The sequence below is a fragment of the Hyposmocoma kahamanoa genome, unplaced genomic scaffold (assembly GCF_003589595.1).
Source record: "Hyposmocoma kahamanoa isolate Upper Pololo Valley unplaced genomic scaffold, ASM358959v1 76, whole genome shotgun sequence".
NCBI classification, from domain to species: Eukaryota; Metazoa; Arthropoda; class Insecta; order Lepidoptera; family Cosmopterigidae; genus Hyposmocoma; species Hyposmocoma kahamanoa.
Window position 1 is genome coordinate 2666551 of NW_020653900.1, and position 27803 is coordinate 2694353.

The window sequence follows — 27803 nt, forward strand, 5'->3', positions numbered from 1 at the left end:
AAACTGAAAAACTACATGTAGCACTGAGTGCTCTGTCCTTTTCATTGGCACTAGATTGCACATTTTACCGAAACTGTTAACTGTTTAGCTTTTTATTGTAATGTGCTTATGAATAAATGTCTTATTATTATTAAAACACAATGTAGCTTCTGTACACTGTTGAGAAGTTAAATTCATCTGCCATTTTCATCATCAGATCAGTTCTAGGAGGAACAATAATAAAATCGTTTATTTATCTCAACACATTAATAATTTTTTTATTTTTTTTATTAGATGTACAAAACAGTTTACATTCACTCCTTAACCAAAGCTTAAACATTACTACTAGTTCTACTCTTGAATGTAAACCTAAACATGTACATACAGCATGACCAATCATGCGTAAACAATTTTGTTTGAAATATAAATTGTTTGTAAATTAATAAAAAATACTTAGGCACAAATAAAACTGTAAATAAAATTGAATTACTATGACTATAACCATGAAAGAGAGAAACCGTGGTTGTGGATTCGATTGCGAAATCTTTTAACATTACCATCAAATATATCCATCCCTAAATCATCGCCAGGGTCAGCCATAAGGTCATTGTAAGCCCGACGCATTCTCGTCAAAGGGTTGTAAAAAGAAATATTATTAGTATAAACATTCAATACGAATGGTCTAGGAAGGCATCGTGGATTGCACTTGATGTTAAAATTAATATGGGACAGAAGCGTTGACGATTTAAGGCTGCCGTGAAGCAATTTATGTAAATGTAGAAGATCCTGTACCCTACGTTTAGAATTCAAGGACATAACCTCAAAATGGGATAACCTCTCTTCGTAACGCGACAATTTGCGACCCATGTGTGATTTGTAACTTACTATTTTGAGAGCTCTGTTCTGTACGCCTTCCAAACGCTTAGAGTGAACCTCGTAGAAAGGTGACCTAAGTAGGTGAAATAAGCTCTACAGTGTTTATTAACAATAGTTGTGTGCGATAAAAAGGTTTGTAGTTCAGCACAATGGCGGAGCGTTTCACAACACCGCAGATATTCTGCTACAGCCTGCTATGTTCATAAAAAAAGAACTAACACCAGTGGCGAGGTGTGCATACAACTTGTTTCCCACCGGCTTGCCTAAAATTTCACACGTTTTAGTAGTAATTCACTAATGTGTGTAATTTTATGTGTGGAATAACTTAACTAGTGAAATTAAGTGTACTAGTATCTTGAGTGTTAAAAAATGTGGTGCTTTTTCAACGAGCCACTTTTTGTGAAGGTGGGTTTGTTTTGCTCTACTCCAGCTTTACTAAAGACAATTTTCACGCCACGCCACTGACTAACACACATGATTATTCTAGTTCTAAGATTTCAAACCGATTATCACACACATGAATCGTTATTTCGTTTTTTTTCTTTACTATTCCATCTTTAACCCTACCCTCCCGGTAGGAAAATTAACTGCATGAAAAAAATATTCAACACAAGTGCAGCTATTTTGCACGATTTAACTTTCACTGGGTTCGCGGAGTAGCAAATTAATTTACTTCCATTTTTATGTGCAAAATTTTGTTGAAATCGATAAACGGGAAGTGGGTGAAATTCAATAAACTGGATTCCACCCCCATTTAAGTTTACCGTCTTCTTCAAATTTGAATGGAATCACTACTGAGGTACCCCCTTTTAAACCAAATAAAGGAATCATCGAAATCGAGTAATCACATCACAAACACACAAAAAAGAAAAAAATGCAGTCGCATTGTGAACCTCCTCGTATTTTGAAGTCTGTTAATAAGAGGGCGTATCTTTGCTTTTTTTTTCAATGTTGTTGCATACTTAGCAGTAGCAGAGTTTCCTTGACTAATTACAACTCATTGTCAAGAGCTCGCTGAGATTTACAACTTGGACTTTGAACAGTTTTTATAGTAAGCGGCATTGAGTTGAATTTAAATAATAAATACCAGCTGAACATAGAGCTGTCCACGCTACAGTACGCATGCACAGTGTTCGAAAATCCTGTCAGATAAGACACGGAATTAATAGCTGTTTTTTTTTTGATGGCATAGTGTGCATGGTAACGTATATTTCAAAATGATTGTTTAATGCTTCCAAGGCAAATTAAAAATAATAAAAATTCCTTCGATCTGACAGGACACGAACCTGTGTCTGTAATGACCCATTTACACGGGGCCAATTGACGAGCCATTCCACAAAGCCAAGCCATTAAGTCAGTCTAGCGAAAAGTACAAATTAGCAACGTAATCTACACGTAAGTTAATATCACAGTCAGTTTCTTCAAGATTCTTTATTAAACGACAAGGTAAACTAGTGGCGTGGCTCAGGATGCACGTTCACACAAGGCCATTAATTACATGAGAAATTGAATTGCACATGGCGGGGTAAGGTATTGGCCCGACCGAGAAATTAGAAATCTTTCTAATTTAGTGGATTATCTTTATCACTGATCTGGAGACACTCCATAATCTCTCTAATTCTCTATTCTTCTATAACGCATCGCTTGCTAAGCTTCACTCAAAATGTCTCATCTGACAGGTTTTTGAACACATAGTTTTAGAAGCAGTAGAGCTCCTTATGAAAAGAGTTCGTCCAGGGAAATACTGCCGCCTTACCTATTTCTGCCGCCAAGCAGTAATGTGACCATTACCAGTCAGTATTCGATAAACTTATATAACTATGTGTGTTTTTGCAGTACAAACGACGTGTGAATTATTCTATCATAATGTATGCGCCACTGTTTATTCGGTTTGGATTTATACTGCAAAAAAACTTGCAGTGCAATGTCGTGTGAACAGGAGGTAAAGGTGCTGGTGAAATTACAGTGCCCCTCAAATCTTAGCGAATTAAAACTCTTGAGTGGCACTGCTACTTCCATGGACAGGCGTGTCACTTACCGTCAGGCGCACCTTGTTCGTTAATATAAATAATCTCAGTACAGAGTACTAAAAAAACCGAACTCAAAAGTCATTCAACTTGTTTGTCACCCTTATAGGTGGAGTATTTTCTTCAAATTTAAATGGGACCACTTCTGAGATACCGTCTTTCCAAGAAAAAGAACCATAAAAATCGGTTCACTAATTGAATCGAAGAGTTATCGCTTAACATACACACACAAAATACAGTCGAATTGAAAACCTCCTCCTTTTTTGAGGTCGGTTAAAAAAGAAACACTATGCGCATGGTCTTCGACTTAAGTTCATAGTACACTGCGCCTTCCGGTTGCAAAATGCTCAAAGCGGTAAGCACTGAGACGACCACGCCGTAAAATGATTACCGCCACTTAAAGTGTAATTTGCTAAAAAAAATAATTCATGTTCCAGTGAAATTATAAAGCCATTGTGCTAAAGAAGCGTCCTCGAGTAATAGCATATGTTCGAATACGGTATATTATTATACAAATACATAATTTCGACATCTGAAATCTGGGCAAGCAAACGGAGTGTACGCTAATTTGTACAACCTCGGCGAATGGCAAGAATAACCGATGAAGGAAAACTGGTCTAAAGTATTAAAAGAACGAGGTGCCAAACAAAGCAAACCAAGACCGGTTTGACGTAAATATATATATATCTATTTAAATATCTTGACCATTCAACGCCATTGACGGAAATTTTAATAATAAAGGTAAACGAGGTAGCAAAGGTAAACAATTTGACCACCTCGGTGATCCAATAATTTATACTGTGGATGAAGAGGTCCCGGGTCAGATTTCCGGTAGGACCAATTGGGAAATAACGTTCACACGCACACACTCATAGCCCCGCACAAGGGAAACATTGCGTCAAAGGTGCCATGGATGCACACATAGACAAACCACATTTTTATAATTATATAAACTGGACTCATCACCGAATTTGTCACTCTAAGACCTAGTTCCCACTACGTCGGACCGGCGAATTCGCCGGGAAACCGGCACCCGGACTAGGTGTTCACATTAAGCGGGATATCGCAAGAAAACCGGAAACTAAAGTACTCACCTCAGTCGAATTCAGACCACTGCGCACGATAGACGACGAAATTGTGGTGTTGTGGTGGTATCTTTGAAGGCTTAATACAGTAAAAAGAGAACATTAGGTATATCCTATATTACGGGAAAGATTTTTAATAGGCCAACTGAGAAGTGACGAGTCAAAGTTCTTCAATTATTTTCGAATGACAGCATCCTCTTTTGATGATTTATTGGGACGACTTTCGTCGTCATTCGGTCTGCAGTGACAAACGCTCCGGAAACAATGCCGAGCTTGGCATTCTTGCCGGGTCCGGCGTAAAGTGAATAGCTTCATATAAATTGTACAGCCACTGGCCTTTCCGATAGTTTTATCGACCCGCCGAACTCGCCGGTTGTGCATAGTGGGAACTAGGCCCTAAGTGTTTATTCAATACGAATTTCATCGCGCTTACGCCACGGGGCCGCCGCGCAGTGACCGCGTGCATCTAACTGTCATAGCAAAATACGCTATATTTGTTTAGCTTTTACGTTTTAAGTTAAATGAGCGTCTCGGGCGCTCTAGCGAGCTTGGCTTTTCTTTGGACCACGCGGCGGCCGCGCTGTGCCCGCGCGGTTGTATTATTTTAATTTAACTTAACTGTTTAATTTAACTGTTGTTGCCTAGTAAATAGAATTCAGATTCGCCATTAATGTACGTGAAAGCGTAGTAACTGGGCGGACGCCATGTGGGGCCCGCGCGAAAACTTTCGCGTCGTGTAAGTAACTGGGCTGGGATGTAATTTGTGATTTTCTATGTGCGTGTCCACGGCACCGGCGACGCAGTGTTGCCCTAGTGCGGGGCTGGTGTGTGCGTTATTATTAATATTATACTTAATTATATCATCTAAAGTGGCCGAACCACGGGTACTTACCTGCATAACTGTAACAGCTCCATAAGTGATGGCGATCCAATAGATTGAACCCAAAAGAACTCCGCCAGCGATGAACGGGCAGATCTTATGGGTGATTTCCTCCAAGGCATCGAGTAGCGCGACGAAGGCTCCCATTGATGGGAACACTACAATATACTCCGCTTTACACTGCGGACAGAGCACCTTTCTCGTGATGTTGCCACGCTGTTTCTCGTCCACCCACCTCTGCAAGCAGCTTTGGTGTACCTGAAACAATTGCCTGAATTACACAGGGATCACTAAATGCTCATCTTAACACGTTCATCTCGAAGTGTACCACAACTCAGGCGGAGTGCAACATCGTTAGTCACGCAACCCTTGACTTTTCAATCCACGCCGCTTTGAGACAAAAGTGCTAACGTTAACGTTCCCGTCCTATGCATAGAGCGGGTCTCTATGCATAGGACGGATAGGACAAAGTATCAATACTTTTTGATATCGAGTACTTTTCCTTTTGATACCGATACTTTTGTACTCGATACTTTCTGGTAATACTTTTTGAAATGTATCGTATAGTTTCGAATTTCGAAATTCCTACTTAGGATACCTAATATCATAGCGCCGCCGAGCCACCCAGCGATTTTTTTTTTAAATGGCAAACCTTCATCACAAATGACATGGATTTATAGGGTATGCCACCCTTTGCCTCTTTATAAGAATGAGATTGATGAAAAATAATTACAAACGTTTGAATTAACATTTTCGTTTTCGTTTCGTAATCATTTCTTAGTGTTCGTCACGTGTAAAAAAATCTGCAGGACAAAACTGCCGTCCACTAAGCAAAACACGGCTAAGTGACAAATGGTCAAATATTCGTTTTAAACAGAAAAAGATAGAGTACAAAATTGTCTTTTAAAAACAGTTAAAATTAGTCAACGTGTTCGATTTATCGGAACTTACTCTAAACGATGCATAATTGAAATATCATAAAACAATTTCAAATTTCTAAAACTGGGTTATCATTTACATGATATTTCAAAAAACTATTTTGTCACTTAGCCGCTTTAGTTAGCAGAAAAATATAGATATGACAAAAGTATCGATACCTTGAGATATATCGATACCTCAAGGTATCGATACTTTTGTCATCACTTTAGTTTCTATTGATACTATTTACCCGATACTACTTTTTTTACATCAAATAACATGTGCAAAATGCACAACTAGTGACAGATAAAATACAACTTGCATTGAGCAGGTTAGTCTTAATATATAAGTGCTATGAAATCGAATACAATTACAAATGAAACAGAGAACAATATAGATAAAAACATGAAAATCATTAATAATACTTATAGATAAGATGTTTACAAGCTAATTATTGCTCTACGGAGACCGGTTAGCGAGTCCGAGAACATATCCACTGTGGCATGTGCTCATAGTGTAATCTAGACAGACAGCAGACTCTTTTCTAAATGGTGGCGATAGAAGGGCAACATTCTTACGACAAGGCTATCTTTGAGCTCGGAATTGTAAATTTGAACATTGCTGTCGATTGCGGGCAATCAATTTTCTTATTTAAAATTTTGTGTAAGAAACGAAGGTTCAAAAGTTCTCTGCGCTTTAAATATTTTATTGAATGTCTGGATGTTTTAGCACTACGATATTCATTTATTTTTTATGAACTTACTAGTTTTGTTATAATTATTAATACAAAGAACGAACACTTAGAAAAAATTCCTTCGATCCGGCCGGATTCGATCCGACGTCTTCTAGCAAACCGTGCCAAACGCTATGCCAACTAAGCCAGTGTTTATCGGATCTTAGTACTTGCTTTTAAAAGACTTTTTAGCCGTTGCGCCATCTATGAGAAATCTTTGAAAGTATTTCGTCACCCAGTAAAATACCATTACAGCTACCAGCCCTGGCTAGAGATGTCGCTATTAATTTGAAACGGAAATCGGTATTCTCTATCTCTGCGCTTTTCAAGCGATACCATTTTGAACATTATCAGTCTTGATTTATATGAGCGAATTGTTTTAGCCACACCAGCCGTATAGATCAGGTTACAAATAAAGCGTTTCTGTATCCTCTCCAGCCTAAGCGTGTATATTGCGTAATCAGGACGCCTGACTATAGATCCATATTCTATAATACTTCGTACAAAACAATTCTACAGGATAATTTTTGCCTCTGGATTCTTAAAATTTTTTGAGTTACGTAATAATTAATATATTTACATACGACATACACAAAGGGGGGGTGGACTAAATTTGTTATTAACAGGACAGGGGGATACTTACTTCTGAATATGATAATGTAATGAACGTCGAAACGTTTTCAAAATCGATTTTCGAGAATATAATGTGTATGCTAAAAACAAATTTATCAATATGTACTGATGAATAAAATTTAAAGTGACTCACCACACAATCACAACCTAACTTAAAATATCCCCAATAATCAAAAACCAGAAATCACCCAAATAAGTCACAATACAAATTGAATATGTAACAATTTTAGGTATAATTACATCTCTCCTTTTTATGTGTATCTTATCTAAGATATGGTGTTTTGCAATACATGTAACACGTTAATAACAATAACATAATAATCGGAAAAATAAGATAAAATTATTTCATTGTAATCAGAGGATAAAAACCCAGTCAGTTCGCAAGGGTTTCAACCGGGTTTTTACCCAAAGTGCCGAATTATAACCCATTTCAATGGATTACCAATAATAATGAGTGAGGAACTTTATCAAATGCGCTACTAAAGTCTGTGTAGACAGCATCCACCTTTATCGATTTCACCAGTAATGTCCGGAATAATTCTCGCCTTCTTCCACTCTACAGGAAATCTGCCATCTATCAATGAACGGTTAACAATCTGTGTCAGAGGAGAAACTAGGACTTCTGCACATCGTCTTAGAAAGTATGGAGGAATACCGTTTGGACCTGCACCATTGCTAATATCTAATCCTTTAAGCTTTTTAAGTACGTCAACGTAATTAAATCGGGGGAAGGGCAAAATTTGTCCATTGAACGAATGAACTATTCTAGACTTTATAGCGTAGTTCGTGGAAACCGATGAAAAAATTGTCAACAAACAAATTTGCTACTTCGGGTCCAGTATTGGCAGTGACTGAGTTTAAGCACAAAGTACTTGGTAATAACGAACTACCCCCTCGCTTGTTCCTAATATAGTGCCAAAAGAGCTTAGGATGTTTTAGTACGTCAGTTTCAATTCTGGTCTTATACTTTTTGTAACAATTCTGCTGTAGCTTATCACATTGTTCACGAAGTAGATCGTATTCGAATGTGTCCCTTAGATTATTGTACTTATGGCAACGTTGTCTCATTTTATTCTTCACAGTTAATAATTTAGAAGATTTCTGGGAAACGAGAGTGGATATTTACTGTTGGTTGTCCGTTTCTTACGAACAAATTTGTCAACGATCCTATTAACCACAACATAAAATAAAGAAACCATTCCATTTACATATAGGAATATGCAGATATTCCTCAAATTCCAAGTTCCAATGGACCCTAACAAGGTCAGCAATCACAGCATCATAATCTGGTTTGTAAAAATTATACTGTCATTAACATGACATAAGTCATTGGCAAATAAGTAAGACAGCATGAGTCTGTAACATCTATCAGCAAATTAGGATGGTAATGATCAGGCTTACTAAGTAGATCCTGTGCTAAGCCTACATTCACATTCGTTAGCGTACTCAGCACAAGATCCAAAATTTCACCTAAATATCCTATGTGAAAGTGTATGATTAGAATGAATGGCTTTAAATCTATTGAACTGGAAGTGTGTTACTTCTAACTAAACTGACAGAATAAGTCATTGCAATCTGAAATTATTATCTTCACTAACCTTTAACTGCCTCTGTGGCCGAACGGTTACCATGCCGGACTGCCACGCAGAGGTCCCAGGTTCGATTCCCGGGCCGGGAGAAATATTTGTATGGCCTACATTTATTTCTCTCGTGAGTTTGGGTGTAATTTGTGGTTGTCTATGTGTGTCCATGGCACCCGCGACACAGGGTTTCCCTAGTGTGGGGCTATGTTGAGTGTGTGCGTTATTATAAAAAAAAAAAAAAAAAAAAAAAAAAACCATCATACATTTTTTTTACGATACCAAGTGTCGGTACGAACAAATCGTTGGCCTGGCGGTAAGCGTCACGCCTGTCCGTAGCAGTTGCAGTGCCACTCAGAGCTTTATGTCGCAAAGATCTGAGGGTCACCGTCACTGCGCCCGTCACCCTTGAGATATAAGTTGACAAGTGCACATGACGGCCTGTATTTCACCAGCACCCACGCAGTAATACTCACATTACTGCTTGGCAGAAGTAGGTAAGGTGGCAGTACTTTACTAGTCGAACTCTTTCACACACTTCTCACTGCTACAACTATTTATATCATCCCCTATATCATCATCATCTCTGCCCGTTAACACCCTCTGCTGGTATTAGCCTCCTCTTTTGAATGCCAGGTCCATCGGTCCTGTGCGAGACTCATTTTTCGTCCGACCACCTACCGGGTACCACTCAGTGACCGCCTTGGTCCATTAGTCGTTGTACCACCTAGCAACGTGTCCTGCCCGTCTCCATTTTCCTCTATATAAACATTATGTTATTCCACTGAAGTTTGGGAATGAATTAATTAATGGAATATTCATCATTGCACGTTAAAAACTACAATGAAAAGCAGAAAGAGGAAAGAAAATACATTTATTTGATTAGGTCCACAAACGCTACCTTGGCTGAAAAAACAAATAAAAACAAACAATAAGAATGATTATCAAAAATACATATAGAACACTAGTCATATATTATAATTATGTCTGGCATATTACCAGATAACCACTCCAAGTACCTGATCTCAAAAAGGAAAATCCCTGTGCTATGAATACTAGAGTAGAACGGAATTTACTACGGGGCACTGCCCGGAACACCAGACCAATTTAATAGGTCCTACCGGGAATTGAACACGAGACACTTCTTCTTTTTCTTCACCAAAATAAAACCAAGGGAAGTGGCTTAAGCCTCGATTACTACCGATGTCACCAAAACTCACACGTTCTTAATTTGAAATACTATGAAATCTTAGCAATGACTGGTCGTAGTTTCCAATTTAAAACGAAATAACACATTTTGAACAGTTAATATAATAAACTATATTATAGTTTAAAAACTGTACCTTATTGGCATATCGTTTGAAGTTCAATGCTATCAATACCTTTAAACGTTTTGACTTTACACTGAAATTGCAATCAATGCACTCTCATCTGTTTTGTATGCAAACCGTTAGACCACCAAGGTCATCAATAATAAATAACGATAATATTTATTTATATGTAAGATATGTACAGGAAATTAATACTTTAATTAATGAGGAAATAGTGAAGGTCAAGGGAAGAAAAGACGGAAAGAGCTGAGGAAGTGGTACTTGACACGTCGTTTGAAAGGATCAAGCAAAGAAGATCGTGCAATAGGTTTAGGGAAAGTTTATTTTACGACCATCATTATCAACCCATTTATACGTCCCAGCAGAGGCCAGGAGTCTCCTCTCAGGCGAGGATTTTAGTTCCCAATAGCTGACCCAATGCGAGTTGGGAACTTCACTAAAAAAAAATTGTTTTTCAACAAAAATTATATCGCACTGTTAATACAATAGTGTATTAACTCAAAAAAAAGGACTTTCTCAGAATAGACGAAAAACGAATTACTCACTTCCTCCAAAAAATCATTAAAATTTATATGTTATAGTTTATTATAGACACTTAAACAATTTCTCAAATATATTTAAAAAAAAAATTGAAAAAATAATTTCATGCTTTTGAATAAGGATTGTTTTGGCCAGAAATAGCTCACATACAGTGTGTCTCATTTTGAGTTAAAAGTTATCTTTTGACTGTTTCTTACTATATTGTAACGACGGTTTTTTACGTGTAAAGAATAAAATTTAAATTTACGTTCAGTAATGACATAATACTAAATTTCACATATTTTGAGTTACAACACTATTGTAATAGCAGTGCGATATGTACTCAGTATGCTTTGATAAGATTTCGCTGTTGTAAGAAAGCAAGAAACAACAAGAATTATCGAAAAAATTATCTTAAAAAACAAAAGGATTGGCGCAGTACTTTAACCCCAGCTTAAATCAATCAGCAAAGAGATTATTCAGCAAACGTTATCAAACAAAAAAGATCCAATACCCCTTGAGGAAAACGAAGAAAAGATTTATTTTTACCTGTCTCTTGCTCTCAGATGAAAACGGTTCATAACAAACAGTCAAATATCAATGAACTGTAACAATATTTACTTCTACAGATGTGAAGTACAAACATACTATATTTACTAGCCGTTGCCCGCAACTTTGCTCTGAGTACTAATCGATTGAGTGTAACAAAACAAAGTACACACACCGGCACATTTAGCGGGCATTAGTAAAATCCTAAAAAATAGTACTTTTTTTAAATTCTGGCCTCTTACTGTATCATGCACGAACGCCTCCCCGAACGACGTACCATTTTCCTTTCTTGTACATCTGGCGCACCCTGAGCAACAATCGGCGAATACCGGATTGGCAAATCCTTTTACCATGATGGTAAACGTTTTAGTGTATGCCATCGATACGATCAAAAGAATTTTAGATCTTTATTGGAGCAATACAATTGCATGCTATCTTAAAATTAGGTATCATTATTAGACAAGGAACATTTAGGATAAGGTTGAACTTTAGCGTTCGTAATAATTTTAAATAAAACTGTATGACAGACGCAACGTCTTCCTCCGGATTCAGTTACAAACAATAAAAATGTCGATGGTCTTTCTTTTGTTCTTCATTAATCTGATTTAAGTTCCTACTAATACAAGTTAATTGAATGGTTCGAGGTTAACTTTGCATTCTTGTAAATTTCGTAAACTTAAGTAGAAAAACTTTTTTAATTTATTAAACTTTGATTCAATCAACAGTTTACTGTTTGAATTTTCGGCTGTTTCTGCTTCTTCACAAAATCTTAAAAAATTCAAACCGATTTAAATCATGTTAATTTAATTGCTATTTTACGTGATTATGTCTAATTCTTATTAATTTAAATATAAACCTTATATTTTTGTTCTCCTAAATGTGTCGGTGAGTGTAGATGATTAAGAATCTGACCATACAAAGTGTAGAATGTATTGCATTTTTATTACCACTAGTTCCTATTATATTTTCCGTGCACTTACGTGAACTAACTTTGTTACTAACTATCTTTATTATTATCTATTTTAGATTCTCACCTCTCCCATGACCTAAAAATATTAATTTTAGGAGATGTGGTATTCCCCAGCAATGACATAGTCGGCCGTGATCAAGGACTTATTATCATCTTCGTCAACCCATATTCGTTGCCATGACAGTAGTAAGCAGAGGCTTTAACGTTAGACCGCCACACAATACGAGTCGAGGACTTCATGAATCTTCGAAGACGCATGGAACCTTCTCCGATATGGTCTCGTCGATTGTCAATTATGTTTTTCTTAAAGCAAACGTTATGATGTACACTTCACTAATGTTAACATTACTGTTTGTTATTATTAATTTTTAGACCTGTTCCGTTTTTTTTGTTTTTCGTTTCATTTTTTTACAAGATTCTTTTTTTCGAATTTTGTTTTTTGTCTTGTATTTTCTTTCCACAAAATTCGGTAACATAGTATAAGTAAATAAATATGGCTATTTACAAAAATAATAGAAAACTACTAAAAAAAATAAAGTTGGCGTAATATTCATTGGCAGTATCGATGTGTAAAGGACACTGTGAGAATCGAACTCGGAATCTCCAACATAAAAGGTAAGCATGCAGCAGAGTCCCTTATCGGAAATAAAGAATTTGACATCATTTTTAAATTCCGTACCTGAAGCATTACACTGTAAGCGCCATTTTTGTAATTTTACGGGGGAAGCGATTTTGTGTCGAAAAGCAATTTGTACGACAATTAGGGTAGCTCGAAAGGTTATTAAAACTCAATTAGTTTTATTTCAAGCCATTCTGAATGTTGTATATGCTGCATTTCGACACAAAATCGCGTCCTCTATAAAATTACAAAAACAACACTTACAGTGTAATGCTCCCCAGGTACGGAATTATTGATCCGAAAATCGAATATAAAGAAAAATTTCTTTCATCTGACTGAACTCGAACCAGTGTCTGTTGCCATGCCAAGGCCACCACTCTTAACCAACTGAGCTACAGATCGAGACTGTTGGTTAAGAGTGGTGCGGAGCAGTTAGATCGAAGGAATTTTCCTTTGTGATCGATCTTTTGTCAATAATAACAACTAGAGTATTTACACAAAAAAAAATCATGATACCAAGTGACAGGACGAATAAGTCGTGCGGCTGGTGGTAAGCGACACGCCTATCCATAACAGTTGCAGGGCACTGCGAAAAATTAGTTGCCACTCAGAGCTTTAAATCACAAAGATCTTAGAGGCACTGCCAATGCGCCCGCCACCCTGACACATAAGTTGACAAGTCCCATGTGCTTGTATTTTCACCAGCACCCTTACCCTACCAAACCGGAACACAGCAACGATGACATTACTGCTTGGCGGCAGAAATATATAAATAAGATGGCAGTACTTCCTTAGACGAACTCTTTCACAAGGACCTCCACTTCTACCAAAAAATATATAACGAAAATCATGGTAGTAAAGTCATGACATTACCATAAGCTCTTTCTTCAGTTCAGCTAGATAGCTAGTTGCTAATGAAATCATTATCACTATTTATAATTTATTACAAGGGCATGGCCTCTTATTATTTTCCTGAACATTGAGAAAGATTCCCCACTCCATGGTCATGAGGCAGTCATTCAACTATGAGTCACCCTTTATACGTCATTATAGTCCAAAATGTATAATTCATAGTAGGAAACAAAATAAATAATCACGATAACCTTAAAATCTAGTGATCAATATGGTAATTTTATAAGACTCAAGTCTTATAAAATTACACACTCAGCATAGGGGCTATGCTGAGTGTGTGCGTTATTATTATTATTATTATTAAAATTAAGTTTCTTCGCAAGCTTCTTCTTCTTATCGTATCGAAGCATACGCCACAATGCCTGCCGCCGTTGTGAAAGGGTTCGCCAATCGGTGTAAAGTATTCGCCAATCGGGGCAAAGTACCCGCCGTTCGGGGCAAAGTACCCGCCGATTGTTGCCCAAGGCGCGCCAGACGCACAGGAAAGGAATGGCACGTCGTGAGGGGAGACTCCTTTGTGCACTAAGCCAACAACTCATCGAGACCAATTTCATGAACCAAACAGTAACATGATAGACTTGTGCAATGTGCAGTCTGTACTGGTTGCATTAGATCAAGCTTGCCATATTATTGTAACATCCTAATATTAATATTAATATTATTTCCATAGTATACCAAATTGCAACTTGATTCAACAAGTGGAAATAAAATAAGTATTCATTTTATAACTGAGATCCCTACACTAGCTGGGGAACAAGCTGATGATCTTAGAACAGCTGAACTGATGTTTATCGAACATAGCCTATAACCCTCCTGAGTAAATTAGACTTCAACTAAAAAAAGACATACAACCAGACACAAAGATGTACAGATAAAGTCTTCAAACTTAAACTCCCTTCTGCGTCTGAGGTTAAAAATAGAATGTGTCAATAACCATTATTATTGTGAAATTTTTATCATTTAATCAATCATGTTGCTTCTTTTATTGTCTGACACACATACTTGCAGCTGTGTTCTCTTTATATGAAATCTGTGATGATAAAATGTCTCAAAGAGTCATTTTACGTTATGTTGATATCAGATACATCCACCAATATTTTGCTGCTTTCATGGAGTAATGGCATAAACCAAAATAGTTAATTTTTAAACTTCTGCAGCTGTATGTATTCAGAATATATAAATAATGATGTGAAAATATAGGATCATTATACGATTTATTGACTTTTGGCAAAATATGAATATTCACCGGTTTTTAAAACATTCTTTCTAATTAATAAGGTGTTTTAGAGAGGCCGGGACTGCAGAAGGCCATTGATATGTTGATAACTTATATATACTATATTTATCTCTGTTTTGGTTAAAATGTATTTAAAAGAAAGTTATTATATTAACAAAATAAAGAAACAAACAAATAGACCTTCTCAGGGTTTTAACGTATTTTTCTTTAAATGGAATGACCTGTTTGTCACCATGTGTCTGAAAGTCATATTAGGGTGACTTATTCAGGGTCTATACAATCCTTGAACACTTTTTGATCTTCATTATTACAATCAGAGGTACAACTAACAGAACGAAAAGGATTTCTTCGAGGATTTCCTTAGCTTCCTTATAAATACTTGCATTTTATATCTACCACTGCCTAAACTGTCTCCGTGACCGAACAATCACCACGTTGAACTGCCGCGCAGAGGTTCCTGGTTCGATTCCCGGGCCGGGAGAACCATAGATATAGAGAGGCATAGAAACCATTCGGCCACGGAGGCAGTCATTTTATTGCAAGTGTGAAGATTATTGCAAACTCATACATAATGGGTGAATATTTCATTTGAGGCAAATTAGATAAACAAAAATTAAAAATTTTTTCTTTGCATTTGGTTATAATCGTAGCCAGTATTTATCAAGTAAGTATTATTGGTCTGTTCAAAACTAAAGGCCTCTACACAAAACCTCATCTGCGACTTGTTAAAAGTGTCAACTCATTGACAAGTATTTACCTTCCCGCCCGGGTAAAATAATGTACTGTACAGATCTACTCCAGCAATTATCACTATGATAACTCAAATTTGTCAATTTTGCTTTGTCAATCTATTGTCAATTATGCCAAGGTGGCAAATCATTGAGCTAATTTATGGAAAAAATTCTCACAGGACATTGGTGAAATCGCCATTTTTTTTGTATAATTTTTATAATAATATTAAACTACCGTACATAGTTATTTTTACTTGACATTGGCAAAATCATTGATTATTTCGATGGAGCCATAACATTTAAAAGAAGAAGAGCTAATTTATATTATATTCAAAAATAAGCAACAGCTTATATCACTATAGTAAAAAAATCATTAATAATATGTTTGAAAACTAAAATTATCACAAGTTTCCCTTTCATAGTCTCTGGCGAAAAGTTGCAATTTTTAAGTTAGCATAGTGTTAATTGCTGGTATCGAGATGGTTAACAATGAATTGTGGTTTCAGCAAGTCATACCAACCAACTCCAGATTACTAGATAGATATTGGTAATGATTACGTTTTCAATGCAGGAGTCATCTTTTTCTTCTAATCACATTGATGGCATACACTCTATTATTGTAGGCAAGAAATTAGCAACATAACCCATTCCATTAGTAACTGCCACACTGAAGGTTGTATTTGCCATCATAGAAAAAGAATGACTTCACAGGCCTATTAGTTTGCATTGTGGGTGCTAGATGAGAACCCAGGTTCGATTCCTCGTAGAACCAATTTGTGAAGCCAAATTTTCTACATTGATTCTGATTGGGACATTCTAGTTAGTGCTCCTAAATTAATTACATTGCTCTCGTACATGGAATTCTCTAGTTTGAGACCAGGGAATAGGTGTGAAATTTAAAAAAAGATTTAGCATAAGGTACGAGTAAATTTTTAGGCCAGTATTCTCTACTCAATTTCGATGGCACTTTTTATTAGTCAAATATTCAAGTCTATTACTGTGAAATATTAACTCTTAACTTACGGAAGTTAATTGGCCGTCCATAAGAACCGGAAATAAGCCCATTTCGGATCTGCGGCTTCCACAAAGGAAAAGTTAATATTACAGGAATATGCACACAAATATTAAGTAACACTTCAGGATAAAATTCAAGAATATTCAAATAATAGAAATTGCCACCGAAATTAAATAAGGAAAAGTAACCTAAAAATTACCCATACTCACTGATTGTTTCCCAGGAGGTGCCAGACGTATAGGTGACATGAATAATACTCCAGAGAGGCTACCAGTGGCAGTGCTAGGCATGTCACTATCTCAACTACAATTTTCTATTGGTGATGTTGTTGTGAATTACCTATCAATATACATTTTGCTAAATAAAACAATCTTCAAACTGTTTATCTAATTTAAAGTTAATTTATGGTTCGAATATTCTGGGAAATTAACATTGATAAAGAAATGTTCAAACATGTGTTCCAAATAAACATGTTTATTCAAAAGGCAATTTTGTTAAACGTCTTGTGTAAAACATATATTTTTACATTATATTTTATCTGCATTGTTTTAAGAGATACGAAGGAATAAACTACGCATAACAAACTTTATTTATTACGCTCACAGGCAGCATTCAACGAAAATACATAAACAAAAAAATTTGAACTAATATTTTCTTCTTCGAACTTCGAAACATGTAATTAAATTGTAAACAATATTACCGGAAAACGGTTTCAAAAGGACGTAAAGCACGATTACCAATAAGACCTTCAAGTTTCTTAGCGGACTTACCCATTTTGTAGTTCCAATGCATTTGCACGGCTGCACCCACGCCGCCAGCCTGTCGTCTGCCTCCGTGGCGAAGCACACCCAACAGGACTTCACGTTATCCTCATCCGCTGCCTGTAAAGCCTGGGAACTCCCCACACTAGTCTCGGGAGCAGTTGATTTTTCACTCGACATCGTCAACTACGTCTTCAACATACAACACTAAAAATCACTCTAAACGTAGAAACCTTAACACTATTTTGTATTGCAATGCTGCTAAACCTAGACGGATACTATTGAATTATCGCGGATTAATAAAAACAAAAACATTAAATTCCGCGTATTCGATAAAAATACTTTCGTAAAAATGTCCCCAACACAGCTGTTTTCTTCATGACATGACGGATGAATGAATGGAATGGTTTTGGTTTTGATTTGAAGTGAATGAGGTCCATGTTTTTAAATGACGGAAAATTTATAGACTCACGTAGATGTCAACGAATTCTCGCATCATTTTTTTTTATTGTCTTTCACTTAGCATTAGAAAGAGACAGCGTTAGTGAAAACCACGTGAAGACCGTACATTAAAGACGAGAAATGAAATGAATGAATCTCAATCGAAATTTGAATTCTTGGTACCAATGATTCGGCTACATAAAAAACTATTACAATCATAAAGCTACGGCTACATCAGCAAATATTTCTGTCACTTGGTACTCTGTTTTTTTTTTTCATGTGTTAATAATTGCTTATTGTTTAGTTTCCGAGTAAGAACTTTTCTATTTTATTATTCGAAATGTATAAATGTTGATAAAGAAAGTAACCAAAGTAGTTTAAGGACCTACTAGCGGTGCTACACTTTAAAGAAATGAACAATGACAGCACTAGAATTCAAATGCCAGTGCAGATAAAAAGGGAAAATGGTCATATGAATCCACAAAAAATTGTTCATTCACTACTTCTGAAAGAAATGACATATAAACAAAATAATATGGCAATATTATTAATTAGTGAATAAACACGAAAGCCTTATAATCTTTAATACGTTTAGTTTGTTGTTTTCAGAACTATGTTTTTTTATTAGTTATGAATTATTGCTAGGCGAGTCACCAAAGGAGAAGCGGAAAAAATTGTTTTCCTAGTTCAAATGGTTAAGTAAACACCTAGTTTACTATTAAATAACGGGTTTACAGAAAAATAGGATACACCTAAGGATATTATCTTAAGAATTGGCTTATTCGTTACGCGATAGAATAATTTATCCGATCACATAAAATCCCGAAAACATGCGAAAATGTAAGTCTAAATTAATAAATTAAGAATAAAATTACGTAACTTTGCACAAAAGAGAACTTGCTAAGTTTCGGTTTTCACCTGAAATCTTATAGTTATTACATTCACATTTATCCCAAAACTTGAAAATTGCCCAGCTGTCCCGCAGCATTGAGTGGCGTTCTGGAATACGACCCTTAGAGCATATAGGATAGGAGGTGCCATTAGCCCCAACATTAGGACAGCCCCAACAGCATCCTACAAACTGTAGCTGGTAGGATCACCTCTCCAATGTGGCAATGCTTCGTAAGGAGGGTGATTTAACCAATTGATGATATACAAATATTTACTAACACTAGTTTATAAGGTCCTTTTTTATTTATTATTATTACTAACAAAATATGGAACTTGTTGTCTGAAATAAAAGTATTTTATTTTTTATTTTATTTTTTATTATTAGCGTTATTTCTCGAACAAAACTTTCTGCCACTTTTTGAGATTGGGGTAGTACTACAAACAGGTACACTCAAATGCAATATTGCGTTATGTCACTATGGTCTCACACAAACAAAAATCGACAACACTGGCTTATTTTTACAAATCAAATACACAGATAAAACACACATTAATGTCATGTCCGTACACAGAATAAGCCTATAAAAATAATTCGATTCTCATGAATATACTACAGACGGAAAGTTATCAACGTGACGGTATCGATATGTATTACGTACTATATATGAAAAATGTAATTCCACCCATGGCTGGACCGGATGTAGAGGATTTCTTTGTGCAATTTTGTGAGTAGTGTAACAGTGGTATTGTTTTACTTGTATTTTCTAGAGGAGATTACCCATTGACTTACCAATAAATGGATGATAATAAATACAATCCAATCTAATACAAAAACCGCAAAAAAAAATGTCAAGACTTTTTCCGGCTTTTCGCGGTCAGCGTTGGAGCCAAGCATGACCGGAGTTAACCTATACGAACGTAGTGACATGTATAGAAATATAAAAAAAAACTACAACATTAATTTAAATTGTAAAGTCATTGCAGTATTACTTAATTTTATTTGCCACAATTTGAAGGCCCAAAAACCATCCATATTCAGCTTCTATTGGAAATAACAAAATGCACCATATTTAGTTTCTAATGAAAACTACTTGCACATAAGAGTGGTGGAGTAGTCTAAGGGTCGTATTCCAGAACTCTACTCAATGCTCAAGACAGGACTTGAGTATTGCAGTGAGCACTGAAAATCATACTCAAGTCCTTGCCATTAGAGTCGTATTTCCATTGCTTGAAATCATACTCAAGTCTGCTCAAGTCCTGACTTGAGCATTGAGTAGAGTTCTGGAATACGACCCTTAATGTCAATATTAAGTAATTTTACAGTATTATGTTGAATTTTATACGAATTCACTTCAAGTAATAAGTGTTGTGCAGATATATAGGTATATACACATATTATAAATGTGAAAATAGCTGTTGGTAGTTCTGACGTGCTGTAAGAAATGTGTCGATGTTACGAATACGAATAACGAATTTCTAGATTCAACCTACCCGTGAACTCAAAGTTTCATAATCTCGAAAACCGATATATAATAGAACCGTTTGTAATAAGCAGGGATCGGAATAGGTAGATTTTTTTTACCTAAACTTCGAGGAACATAGATAGAAAATGGAGACTGCATTTCCTCTAATGAAAAATCCCAAACAGACATGACTGCAGTACTAATTAATATGTTTTAGTTTATTCTAATTTTCATTAATAATTAATAATAAATTGAACTTAATAAAAATTCATTCGATAAAATAATTTGTAAAACGTAATATAGCGTAAATTGGAATGTTTTCTTTGTAAAATTAAAAATAAAGTATTTAATTAATAACTATTGTAACTACAGTGAAAAAATAGGGTGGATTGCATCAATATTAGATATAACTGGTTGAAGACTGTACCACCTCAGTCAACCGTGACCATGGGACCTGGAAAGGGCCCGAAACGTCGGTTTGTTTGAAAAAACAAATATACGCGATTTAAATCCGGAAAACTAGTTTCATTTTTGTTAGTTATTTACTACTAACATTTAATAAGACGTAATTTTAAAATTAAGATTGACATTAAATCAACTCTACAGTTTCTTTGTTCTAAATCCTTAGTTCCCAAAGTTGTCCAGATGGACCCCAGGGGTCCACGAAAGACTCGACGGGGGTCGAGTCAAACTCGTTGGCGTGACAAAAAATAATTTGGATATAGAATATGGTACAAATGTAGCTGAAGGGGTCCACCGGAACCAGCTAAATTTTGAAATTGGTCTATGAGAAAAAAAGTCTGGGAACCTCTGTTCTGAATCTAAATATTTCAATCACTTGTGGTTCGAAAATTGAAATTGACGTAACGGGTCTTCTGCCTTTCGCGCATGTCTTGTGTAGGATAAGGAAAGTTATCTATTTGGTTATTTTGATTGCTTTTGTAATTTATGTATATTATATATAAGTATGTACTCACGCATGTACTTTTTTTTCTGACAGTATGGCATGATTTATGATGATTTATATTAAAACAATTACAATTTATTTTTACTATTTATAATTTATGACATTAAGGTCAGGTGGGGTAAGAGGAACACCGGGGGAAGAGGGACTAAAGTCCATAATATCTAAAGTAAAGCATTTAGTACTATAGTCTCTCAATCGATAACACAGACAAACAAATTAGTTTTAACGGTTGTAAAGAGATGTCGGTACGATATTTCAAATTTGAGAGATAGAAAAATAATTGACAGCTGATGCGCGAGATGGGCACGTAATTTTTTCTTGGCTAGATCTTGGTGAAAAAAAGTGCTGGAGATTATTTTTATAGAAAAACACGTAGAGAAAATGGTAAGCTTTACTTTTTATTGGTTATTGACATATACAGACTATAAACAACAAATAATACGAGTTTCATTGGAATAAAAATCCTAGCCGTCAAAAACATTGTTGGAGTAAGAGGGTCTAGTACTTATGGGATAAGAGGAACATATGTTCCTCTTCAAATTCCGGTAGTAGATTTTTTCCGTCAGGAATTTTTAGAAAATTTTATACTTTAGTGGAAAACTAAAAAAAATTACATAATACCTAAATGAATGACGTAATCTAAGCATTTCAGGGAGCACTTGACGCGGTGAATCCGATAATGCAAATGAAAAAACATCGATTTGAAAGTAATGTTTATTGTGCGATGATTGTTTTGTGCTTGTACCTTGACAGAGGGGATTGCCTATTAATGACGCCCCAGTCCTATATGCCCTAAGATTTCACTGAACTATTATTATAGTGTATTGGCATTACGGCCGACGCTGCAACAGTTGTACCGCGCAAGGATTAATTATTGGGCCTCACATTGTATCAATGTAAACATGCCCTTACTTCTAGATTGTCTTGTCTAATCTTTTTATTTATGAAATTTAGTTTAGGTTAATGCCCTTATTGCCAAAGCCAATAAATTAAAAAAAAGTTGTCTTGTCTAATAGTAGTTTGTGTTGTCTATGTCTACGTTTGACGTCACTCACTCACGTCCACTCACGTCACTCACGTTGTGAAAGTGATTATATGAATAAAATAAAGTTTAATCGTGTACGTGATTTATTTAATGATGAATGATAAAATTGTTGCTTGATTAGTTTAATAAAGAAACTTTATCTATTTTGGTGAATTAAGTGCAGTTTATTACTGGAAGCAAGATATCGAGGTTGGTAACTATGGGAAAATTGTATGAAATTTCATGTATATATTTTCCGAAAATTTATTATTATTGTAAATGGTAATATTGAGTAAGTAGACCCTATAATGTACACGCGTTGAACATATTTTGAAAGTTTTAAAGTTTCTTGACACTTTGGGATGTCGCAACTGAAGATTTTATTCGGACTTTACGTAACTGTACTTACGGGTCATTTTTCTAGAATAACCTGTTTAATTTACCAACAATCTTATTTAGGATAATATTTCGTAATATACGTAAGTGATTACATATTGGAGTTTTAAATTTGTTGTCGAAAATAAGACCAATTATTACGTGAAAGCTTACGTTCCTTAGTTACACATTAAATAAATGGCGAGATTTTATGGTTACACTTTTTAAACTAATAGATTTTTAGTTTACGTGTATTACTTTTTGAGCTGGCTTTATAGCCAATGCTCAATAAATAATTAATATTAATAAAAGTTATACATTGATACTAACATTAATTACTGTCACTTGATATTATTAAAAAAAATTGTACACATTGGCCACCAATCTACAAGTTATTTTAACTTGTACGTACTAAAATTTATTTGTGAAAATATAAGTCCTGTTAGATGAAGAAATATTCAAATAATAATAATAATAATAATAATAACGTATACACTCAACATAGCCCCGCACTAGGGATACCCTGTGTCGCGGGTGCCATGGACACACACGTAGACAACCACAAATTACACCCAAACTCACGAGAGAAATAAATGTAGGCCATACAAATATTTCTCCCGACCCGGGAATCGAACCTGGGACCTCTGCATGGCAGTCTGGCATGGTAACCGTTCGGCCACGGAGGCAGTTATGTTATAGTTATAATTATAAAAGACAGCTATTATTATTATTATTTTTATTATATGTTTTTTGTTGATTTAATGTATTTTGGATAGTACAAACAATGAGGCAACACACTAGGTCAATATTGTTGTAAAATAAAAACAATTGACATGATAAGTTGAAGAATGTATTTAAAGTTCATTTAATTAACCGACTTAAAAAAAGGAGGAGGTTCTCAATTCAACTGTAACTTTTTTGTGTGCATGTTACTTGATTATTCCTGGAATTAGTGAACTAATTTTGATGATTCTATTTATTTAAAGACATGTTCATATCTATTTAACATAATTTATTTGACCTTAACAAAAATGCCTAATTAAGAGAATGAGGCTCTTTGAAACATTCTATGATATGAATTTTTACTATATGGGGACTTAAGGCAAAGAATTGCCTCTCACCTACAGATTCACCTTCTTATAATTTAGGCTCTTTACATGATAAATATTTGAATTAAACTTTTTTCTCTTAAATAACATACTATACATAGAAATCAGCGTGTGAAAAAAATTGCATTAGAACTATGAAACTATGTGATGTTCCCAATGGGAGTCTCTGTTTTCTTGTAGTTGACTGTGTTAGACTACCTTGCTCCACTTTATACACTTGGTAGCAGTAGGTTCCTTGTGAAAGAGTTTGTCCAGGGAAGCACTGCCACTATGCCTATTTCTACCGCCAAGCAAGTAAATGGATGATAGAAGTAAGAAGTACATCCTTTTAAAATAACTATACCCACTATCCTGAATAGATTAATTTCTGACACAGGGTTTCCCTAGTGCTATGAGTGTGTTTGTGTACGACAATACTAAGTAAATTACAATCAAAAACAATATTATTATCACTAAACATGTGTCTCTAGTGAAATAACAGAATAAGATAAAACCCAGCACTTTTAACTGACATTGAAATGTAAAATAACTGATAAAATGAACTTGCAAATATTTTAATTATCTTATCTCTTTTAGTTTATTTTATGTACTATATAAAGTGTAATGTGGTTGATTGTTATTATTAGGGTGAGTTATTCAGGGTCCATGCAACAGTTTCTTCGCTGAGCCCAGACAGAAGACTAATAGACTTAAAGAAATGTAGGATTTTCTCTGCTCTGCTGGATGCTGGATGTTTCAGTTAGGCAGAGTAGAGGCATCTCATCTGCTTGATAGCAGAACCTATAATCTCTCTTTTCACGTAGCCTCAGATTGATTGGATTGGACTTTGGATTTGCTTATTGAAACTGCAGTGTCCTAACATATTTTCGGTTTAGCTCTTCACATTTTGAGTTGTAGCTCATGTTAGTTGCGTTAAATCATAATAATTATCAAAAAGGTAGACAATATGCATGACGATAGATAGGTAGACATTATGATGTTAGCCTAATATAGCGGGTAGCATAATGATTTGACCTACTGCCTCACAAGCAGAGGGTTGTAGATTCAAATCTAGGCTTGCGTTTTCAGTACCTCTGAGTTTTCAGAATTAATGTGCATAATTTAATTTGAAATTTATCACGAACTTTACGATGAAAAAATCATCGTGAGGAAATCTGCACACATCTGCAAAGCAATTTAATGATGTGTGTGAACCCTTGGACCCATGTAGGTACTACAGCCCAAGCCCTCTTAGGTTGCTAACAGATTGACTGCATGTTTGCAGTTACAGCGTGAAGTCGTAATCAACTTCATGCAGTCGTGGTCTCGGCTGCACGAAATTGATTACGACTTAACGCATTAACTACAAACATGCAGTCAATCTGTTGGCTGCTATCGAGACCTCGACTGCATGAAGTTGATAACGACTTCACGCATTAACTGCATGAAGTCGAAACCGACGAAGTCGAGGTCTCGGCTGCATGAAGTTGATTATGACTACACGCATTAATTGCAAACATGGAGTCAATCTGTTAGCAACCTTATTGTGAGGTGAGGCTTTTGCCCGGCATTGTGAGTAAATATAAGCTGAGTATTATTATTTTTCATAAGACAATAAATAGAGTTGTCCCAATTGAGTGAGACGCATGATCTTCAAAAACAATTTCAGATACGATCGTGAGTAGGTAATGTGAAGGTCGCATATCGGTCTGCGTACCTTCTCGCTCTACGGCAGCTGGCCATATCCTCAAGGCTATTTTTCAATCTCTTAATAATCAATTCAAAGTAATGCTCGGTTTATTTATATTCTTGACGCACTTACCTAGTAAGTAAACTTCAAATTGATACCATCCAAAATTCCTAGCATAAGTTTTGTAGTAATTTTAAACCAATAATATTATACTGCGATATCGTAGCACTTATGAGTAAAGCAACCAACGCTGTAATCTCCAATTTGAGCATATCTTATCTTACAAACTCTTCGTATGTTAGTGAACTAAATAGAAATCTATAATTGTAACTTATTTAAAAAAAAATACCTCAAAAGTTCTTGAAATTGCACCTATTTGCCAAGTTTTATTGAAATCGGTTACCGGAAAGTACGCGAAACCGGATTCATCACGGGATAAATCCAAAAACTAGGGAGTTTGCGGATTCATCACGGGATAAATCCGAATACAAGGGAGTTTGCCACCCTTTGAAGGTGGTATTTCCTTCAAATTTAAATGGGACCAACACTGGGGTTTCCTCTTTCCAACGAAAAATAATCATCAAAATCGGTTCACAAATTCCGGAGTTATCGCGTAACCACAGATTACAGAATATAGCGTAACATATGTAAAAATCGCGAGTCCATACATGCAAAAAATAATCCTTTTTTTATGTCGGTTAATAATAACGCTATGTCAATTAATTTGCTATTGTAACTGATTTGATAAAACAATATAGTAATGAGTCGTAATAATAAGTGCACAATATAAAACAAGTTTATCATTATTATTACAGGTTAAATTACTATAAATTGAACATTATCTGAATGCAATAAACTACATTTTACAACAAGGAATATGCATAGTATTTCTTTAGGGTTTTATTTGCTCTTCAGTATGTAGTACTTGAGTATTCATAGCGTTGACTTTACCGCCTATGCAATGCTATAAAAATAGTAAGATGATATTTTTAAATAAAGCATCGTTTGAATATGAAACATCCTTAAAAAATATTGCCTTTTATACCGCCAGATGGCGTTGATTATTGTTGCTTTGTTTCCTAAATCCAAATATAACACCGTTATAATTGGCTGCTGATCAGCAACAGTCAGTCAAAGTCAAAGAATCATTTATAGGTATAAAATGAATTTACACTTGAAAACTTCACATTTAAGCTACTGCTCGTTCACTACGCTGACATACCTGAGAAGAACGAGCAAGAAACTCTGGGATTGGCCTTTTCAAATAAACTTAAATGCAAACATGAATCTAGGGCCATGTCGTCTGTCCATATTACTGACACGTAGTTTTCAATTTAGTAATATGACTTTTCAATCAAAATATTGTTAATGTAGGTTTTAAACTTAGGAAATGATAATCTTAATATATGCTCCGGAATCATATTGTAAAAACGTAAGTATAGTTCCCCATAAAAGAGTCGTTTAACTTGGTTAAACGAAATCGTGGTACCATGAGTTTGGATTTAGCTCCAAGGTTAATATTTTGGATATCTTCTTTCTTATTGAAATTACGTGTATTTTCTTAAATTGTATTATTTTTGAAAAACCTGTTAACCCACAAAAACACGAATATATGAATCCCTAATTGTTGCTTATCGTCTCGTCTAAATTTTACAAACGTAAACTAGGTGATTTGAAACCTCCAAATAATAAAAAATGGTAAAAACAGTTGACATAAATCCATTAGCCTAAAATACTTTAGGCGCCATTTTCTCAAAACTATGACCATGTGGGTTGACACGTTATTGCTTATCATCATCCAATTTTCCCCGTTGACCGACAGGTGAGCACACAGACATATTTTGATAACGTCTGTGGGTGAGCTTGTTGTTAGGAAATCAGTCCGTGTACGTGAAATAATACAGTGTGACAATAAAATATGGTGTAATAATGATTACATCTTTTAGATCCAGTAATAATTTGTTATGAAAAAACAATATTTTTACAATATGCATTGCGAGTACGCGGCGATGTGCACGTACGTTGTTTCGGCAGGCAACCTAAACCGTCGTGAGATCCTCCTCTCGTTAGCCTTGGCTAGGGGACAACAAGGCTGCGCGTTCGCAAACGATTAGCGGGTAGCGTAAAGTAACAATAGAGTTAGGAAATTGGCTCGTTCTTTATAGCAAAGGCTTAGATTTCAATGTTAAGGGGTATACCAGCGCTGGTGGACTGTACATCCAACAGAGGTTACTATCGCAATTAGGGTTGCTAACCGTCCCGCATTTCACGGAACGTCTCGTATCTACGGCGACTACTGTTGGGTAATTTTCCGAAAAATTCCAAATAGTGGAATTTTTTTCGGAAAACTTCCCGAAAAATTGGAAAAATTTGAAAAATATAATTTCGGAGGCTCACATTATGTTCTACTTTTAAAAATATTCTTTGAAATTTTATTTAGCGTGAATTATAAATTGAACTTGTATAGCTAAAAGCCACCTGTAAAAAAACGAGACTTAAAATTATTTCA

At 35.4% G+C, this 27803-nt stretch overlaps 2 protein-coding genes across 2 annotated transcripts in view; one reads left to right on the forward strand and one right to left on the reverse strand.

Moving 5' to 3' along the window:
• Positions 1-17550, reverse strand: part of LOC113232461 (E3 ubiquitin-protein ligase MARCH5) — a 31154-nt gene extending 13604 nt beyond the window's left edge. The window contains exons 1-2 of the mRNA XM_026467201.1: positions 17365-17550; positions 4860-5105 (exon numbers count right to left, since the gene is read on the reverse strand). Coding sequence (XP_026322986.1) covers positions 4860-5105; positions 17365-17535 — 417 coding nt within the window. The 5' untranslated portion in view covers positions 17536-17550. The remainder of the gene's footprint in view (positions 1-4859; positions 5106-17364) is intronic.
• Positions 17551-22181: 4631 nt separating this feature from the next.
• Positions 22182-27803, forward strand: part of LOC113232518 (sodium/bile acid cotransporter 5-like) — a 60423-nt gene continuing 54801 nt past the window's right edge. Inside the window, exon 1 of the mRNA XM_026467272.1 lies at positions 22182-22351. The gene's annotated coding sequence lies outside the window, so the exon portion shown is untranslated. The remainder of the gene's footprint in view (positions 22352-27803) is intronic.